General features: G+C 48.5%; 1 protein-coding gene across 1 annotated transcript; it reads right to left on the bottom strand.

Moving 5' to 3' along the window:
• Nucleotides 1–201: 201 nt before the first annotated feature.
• Nucleotides 202–5,089, bottom strand: LOC136474687 (rhamnogalacturonan I rhamnosyltransferase 1-like). The gene is made up of 8 exons (XM_066472252.1): nt 4,000–5,089; nt 3,103–3,170; nt 2,919–3,007; nt 2,639–2,804; nt 2,261–2,550; nt 1,353–1,557; nt 1,078–1,235; nt 202–896 (listed from the first exon to the last, which is right to left on the bottom strand). The coding sequence occupies exons 1-8, from the start codon at nt 4,274–4,276 to the stop codon at nt 653–655; spliced, it is 1,497 nt and encodes a 498-aa protein (XP_066328349.1). The 5' UTR covers nt 4,277–5,089; the 3' UTR covers nt 202–652.
• Between the last annotated feature and the right edge of the window lie 1,411 nt (nt 5,090–6,500).

The following is a 6,500-nucleotide window of genomic DNA, read 5'->3' as shown; positions in this document are numbered from 1 at the left end:
CAATGGCGCGGCGTAGCACGTCCAGTTAACCGCTCCCACGCCCCAAGAACTGATCGTGCATCAAGGACAATCGTATCCTAATATCATCACTGAAAGCAAGACGCGCCTTTAGCAAGCGGATCTGCTCGAAGAGCGTAAAATTTTAACTGGACTGTCAGTTTTTAGGACTGGAGGAGGGGGAGGAAAGTTGACAGATTAACGTATCGAAATGTTGGCACATATATATGCTTTTCTGAAACAATAGCAATTTCCTCTCCCTTACAAAGATGACTTTTGGGACTTGCTGCACCATCTATACTCCTGTCTCGTACATGAGCATCAGCTCTACTTTTGCTGGTCTAATCCATAGAAGAACAAATTTGCCTCTCCATTTAAGCATTGCCTGTTCGCTTGTTGGTTTCAGCCAGGGCTTATCAGCCAGCTAACAGTGTTTTCCTCTCACAACAAACCAGCATCAGCCGGACTTATCAGCCCAGAAACCAACCAGTGAATAGGCTCTTTCTTGTTTCAGAACCCGTTCACAGGCCTTCTCCATGGCTCTGGACTGCTAACAAAAGCATGCCATTCATTTGGCAGGTTCAGAAGATATGATGGATCATCTTAGGTTCAGCCATGCTGAGTTGCAAAAAGAATGGCAAGAGCGCTGACAAGCTCACAATGTTTGCAACATATTGGGACCTTGCAAGCATTCTTGAGGATTGGCATAGAAGTAGTCCTCTTCCTTGGGCCTGTCAGGGATCGCTGCCCTGGTGGTTGCTGATCCCATACGGTTGGAATGGACAGCCTTGATCAATGAAGCGAACTCATCCCACCGCAAAGATCCACTGGTATACTGATCTACCAGCTCGACTATAAATTTTCTATCCAACAGGATTGTTTTCTTGAAGCCCATGTACCTGTACCAACAAATAGCACTCGACATGTTATGGTTTTCTACAGGTGAATACTTCCGATGCAGAAATTACTCGATGAAAAACATTGTGCAAAACTTCAACATAAATATTTAGGAAGGACTGACTTGGATCAACTCTAATATGCTGTTCATTCAATAAAAGATTAAGTTGAGATAATAGATACCTCCGGTGCCCTTCGACAACTTTAGCCATGTTGCCATCATATGTGGGAACAAATATATCACTTTCCAGTGATACCAAGTAATCCAGTGCAGCCATTTGTGATGAATGGTTCTGAAAGAACATGAGATCAGAAGGTTCCAGAAGTGTCTCCTTTCTCACCTACGCATCATTGTCAGAAAAAAGAAACATCAGTGAAAACAGGAAAGAGCCACACTGATTGATGACAGCACAATACAGCTGTGGTGTCACCAGTGAATTTAGTCGTTTGGTCCATACCACGTTAGGGTAAGCCGAGGTAAGAGAAGCCATTCTGCGTTTTCCACCATATATTTCCCCAGCTGCGATATAGATTTGCATACTTTTGTCAATATCCAATGCTTTAAGAACAAGAGCAACCTCCTCTGGCGTCAAAGGGCAAAGGCCATATTTTCTTTTCACAAAAGAGTTTATTACTTTCTCTTTCCACCATGGGTAAGCATACCTGAAGTGTGAGTAACTGCAGTGTCAGTATGAGAAAGACCAGACATTATGTATGCATTTATACACTACGGTCAGGCTATCGAACACGGAGTCAAAAGTGAATTACGAGTAAGACCAATCTGCAAATCGAGCGAGCTCCCCTTGCAATGATGTGGTGGTGAACCTCTCATTCGTCTTCAGTGCTCTCCGAACCGTGCGGGAAGGTTTCCCATCACATGGCTCACCAACTTGATCTTCTGCGGGAACCTTATGCTTATGTAAGAACAGGCCTGGCAAAAGAAGTACGGTCTCGCTTTCCTTTGCCACTCAAGTGTACGGCATCTGCCGTGCTTAGGCCCCTTCTTCCCTTCCCTAACCCAAAAATGAGTCCACCGCCTGCCTGGCACTGTATGGGTATAGGTATGGCGCGCAGGCCAGACCCCCTTGGATTTTAGGTGATTAACTACCGAAGCGAAGAAAAGGATCAAGAGGGGGGGGGGGGGGGGGGGGGGGGGGGGGTGTTACTACGAGCCCTCTGCCCCACACATCTAACCAGCTCGCGTGGTTCACCGGTTCCACCGACGTCGCCCTTAGATAGAGTTATTCAGTCGATACAGAAATGCGCTTAAAGTGGGGGGTGTGCTGTCCCTATTGGGCTGGGCAAGACATAAAAAGGTGATATGAACCAAGAGATTGGAATATATGGCAAAGAAGAAGAATTTTACCTCATCCTAGTAAGCTCCTCGGTTTCTTTAGGGGTGCAACCTTGAGTACAGCCAGAGAAGGCAAGCATATCCATCTCATATCGTAAATGAAGAACTAAGAAGGGGCCATTTTGGCGAAGCATTCTAATTACTCTCCTCCCTAACTCTTCAATTTGGGATGTAAATTTCAGTGCAGAATAATTCACCCGGCAACGCAGTCTCTGTATCTCCAGAGGCAGACCATTATTAGCAAGCCTAGCATCAGTTCTATTAAGATGGAGTACCTTGTATTTCCGAATCAGAGGTAGAATCTGTAAACGATGAAATGTATCAGAATTTTGCCAGATGGTAAACATTCTATGGATTGGATAAGGACACATGACATCAGACATCACTAACCTGCTTATGGTAATATGAGATATCTGACCAACTAATAGGAGGCATTGAGTGAAACTTTCCTAGCCCCACTCTTCGCTTTATCCTCGGTGGCAATTCTCTAAGTATGCGAACCTCATCTCTAAGAGAGGTTATAAAATGTTCAACATCAAATATATCCTGAAATTCACTGGAGGCAGAATGCATAAGCATATTATCACAAAGAATATGCATTAAATCCGTCCAGTAACGACTCAAGAAAGAAACTGGGACAAGGAAACTTTAGTGCCAACAGTAAACACACCTTGGATCATTCCAAAACGATGTTTTATCCAACTCAGGAACTATTAAAGTCACATTCAAAGATCTTGCAATGACAACCATATCACATATCTGATTCGACAGGGCAAAGGCAAGGATGCGATGTTAGGTCCTAAAAAGAATTGTCTTTCTTTAGCAAATGATTACATGAAGAGTAAGTTTCTTACAGCAGCTCGCATTTGGTTAAGCCCACCATTGCATGAAACCATCAAATAACCATTGTTTCGATAAATTCCTAACATTACATTAAAAAAATCGAGATTAGGAAAATCAACAAGGAAATAAAACACATGCTCTGATGCACATCAAGACAGATTATCCTAAAGATAATAGTATAATACTGCCAATACTGTGATATAGTTGAGGCTCACAGCTCACTAACAATGGTAGTCATATAGTCAACTCAATTTTGTATTAACAACCACGATAAAGTGAAAGATATTCATGGAAAATGTATCAAACAGTAAAAATGATGAATGTATCTCATGGGTGCAAATTAAGTCCATCGTCACCTTTGTGGTTCATATACCTAGACACCACGGTGAAAAAAGAAAGGTGAAACGACAATAAATACTGAAATGCAGCATGATTGGTACCAAAAAGGAAAAGTATAAGCCATAAATTCAGTGTACAAGCTAAAAAGGTTGGCACTCTTACTTTCCCACCTCTCTCTAAATAATTAATTAACATATTACCATAATAGGTTGGTACTGTTACTTTCCCACCTTTCTCGAAAAAATTAATTAACATATACCATCATACGATTTCGAACCGCAGCTAGAATTTCTATCAAAAAACTTCACTTGTAAAACCTGGTACACATTTTTTTTTCAGACCATGAATCCTAATCCTAACAGAGTAAAAGGTACTATGACTAACATGGATACTACACATAATGCGAATATAATAATAACATATTGCGTTCCACCTAATGAGTGGCAACCGCATATGCACAAAATCTGAATAGAAAGTGGTCAACATAAAACGCATTTTCGTTGGCATACAATTCGTGCTTCCATTCCAAAACGTAGGAAATCGATGAAAGGCAGAGCGGCAGTACTCACTCTTCGGTGGCAGCGCGGCCCTCTCCACGACGGGCTCCGGCATCGCAAGCCGCGTGGTGGTGACCGCGGCCGCCTCCCGCGCCGTCCGGCACGACGGCCATCCCTTGAGCACGCGAGGCCCCCAGGTCCAGGAGTTCCCTACCGCCGTGAACTGCACGACGCACGTCCAGAGCAACACCGTCGTGGTGGCCCGCAGCATCCACAGCTTCAAGCTTGACCGCGCCGCGGCGGGCACCGACGACGGGCACCTGAGCTTTCCCTCCGCCTTGATCCCCATTGCCGCCTTGCACACCGTCGAGCGAGGCCCGGCGCGCGATCAAAGAGCCAGAGCCTCCCCGCGAGGCATCTTCACCAGCGCACGTAAAACAACCACCTGGAACATCAGGGAGGGGGGGATCGCCTCACCTCCACTCAATGCATCATGAGCACGGCGACAAGTGCTCAACCCACACCCACGGACGGCGAGAAGCCACCGCCAATGCGCTATATAAACGCGCGCTCGAGCGCCCAATGAGGCAATGAGAGCCCCGAATCGACACGAAATCAGGCAAATCCCAACCGGACGCGGAATTGAGCGCCTCCAGCAGCAATCCAGCAGTTATTGCCAATTCTCGGGCAGCCCGCCTTATCACCTTCCTTTCGCAGCCGAATCTCCGGGTTGGTGGACCCCGACACGGCACCAAACGACGACGCCTTCCTCTCGCGCCGCGCCGATAGCAGGAGAGGTGGCGAGCAGCCGCGAGCAGGGGGGAAATGGTTGCTGCGGCGCGTCGGCGGGGAGCGGGCGGATCCCGGGGTCCTCGGAAGCCAAGCAGGGGAGGAGTGGGCGTGCGCGCGTGTGGAGGCAGGAGGCGGAGCGATTCGCATGGGGAAGTGAAGTTATTTTTGGACCTCCTCCGCCGCGTCGGTGGCGCTGTTATTACCCGGCGGGCGTGTCCGATTAACCGGCCCCGGGGGTGGTAGGCGGCACCGGGAAGGCGTACACGACGGGGATGGGATATGCGTGGACGGCGGAGATCGCGAGGAGCGGCAGACGAGGCGGATGGGACGGCCGAGATGGTGGTGCGGTGGTGTGGGCGGGGAGCGGAGAGGAGCGCCGTGTCCGGCGAGAGAGTCCACGTGAGTGGTGACACTGGTGGCGCGGACGCCGTTAGGTCGTGTCCAGGGCCCACCGGACAGGCGATGGGGAGAACCGGGGATTGAGCGAACACGTGTCGTGTGGATAAGTTAGCGAGTAACCGAGATAGATACCGGTCGCCCGACGTCGTGTGGACAGGAGGCTAAACGTAACGGAAATACTCGGAAGTTCTTTTTTTCATAACATATACCCAAAATTCCTGCTAATAAGATTGGATCCTTTAGTACTCCCTTCGGGACTAAAATAAAACGAGAAATAATATGCTATTTCCTCTTATTATATTTACTACTTTTTACTTTGTTCATTAGCTCCGTAGTAATTCGTTTTGATAATAGAGTAAAAGATAATGGTCCCGTTCATTTTGTTGAAATTTCGACTTATGTTGATATTTATGTTAAAATGTGTAAGAAAAAAACATGGTTCGTTTGCTGCAGGAACCGTAGAAGCAGTGTTTGTAACACCCTAAAATTTACATTGTTTTAAAATAGTAAATTTGATTTATTTATGTTATTTTGTGTGCATTCAAATATAGGAAAAATAATATTTTTGGTGAAATTAAAATAAATAATAAGGAATAGATACAAGTTGAGGCATTCATGCTGCTGCACATTGTTTTTGTAGTGATTAGCTTTGACTAAAATTTGAATTGAATTCAAATTTACCTTGAAAATGAGATTTGAAAAATTTATTTATAAAAAGAAAAAGGAAATTTCTTTCTCTCCACTCCCTTCCTCGGTTTCGGCCTGCAGGCCCTTTCTTCCGCGGCCCGCTCACTCTCCTCTCCCTCTTCCCCGCTCGGCCCGCCAGCCGCCGGCCCAGCCGCGCGCCCCAGCTGCTCGACCCAGCAGCCGCGCCAGCCCAGCAAGCCGCGCCGGGCAACCGCCCACGCCTCCGCGCCCAGCCACTGACTGCCTGGGCCCGCCTGTCGGCGCCGCCCCCAACCTCCCGCGTCCGCGCCCGGTCAGCCGCAACCGCCGCCGAACTGCGCCCGCTCCTCGCGCATCGTGGGCGCGTCGCCCGCTCCTCGGCCTCGTTTTAAAGGAGCCGGACCCCCGCGCGCATCCGGCTGCCCTCCCCGCTCTCGTTTTCACGCTCGCCAAGCACCGAGGAACCCGCAACCGCCGCTGCCGTGATCTCCGAGCTCCGTCGACCGCCCCTCCGCGCGGACAGCCTCCTCCGAGCCGCCTCCGTCTCCGTTTCGCCCTTGGTGAGCTTTGCCGTCCTCCCCTCTATCTCACGGTAGCTCTTTTTCTCGTTTTTGTTGGCTTCCCGAGCCTTGGCCGCGAGCTCCGCGGGCCATGGTCGCCGGCCATGGCAGCCACCGTGCTAGCCCCCGTTTCCGGCCGCCGAAACGGCATGGCCG

Source organism: Miscanthus floridulus, chromosome 8 (assembly GCF_019320115.1).
Source record: "Miscanthus floridulus cultivar M001 chromosome 8, ASM1932011v1, whole genome shotgun sequence".
In the NCBI taxonomy this organism is placed as follows: Eukaryota; Viridiplantae; Streptophyta; class Magnoliopsida; order Poales; family Poaceae; genus Miscanthus; species Miscanthus floridulus.
This window is presented reverse-complemented; position numbering and strand designations above follow the sequence as displayed.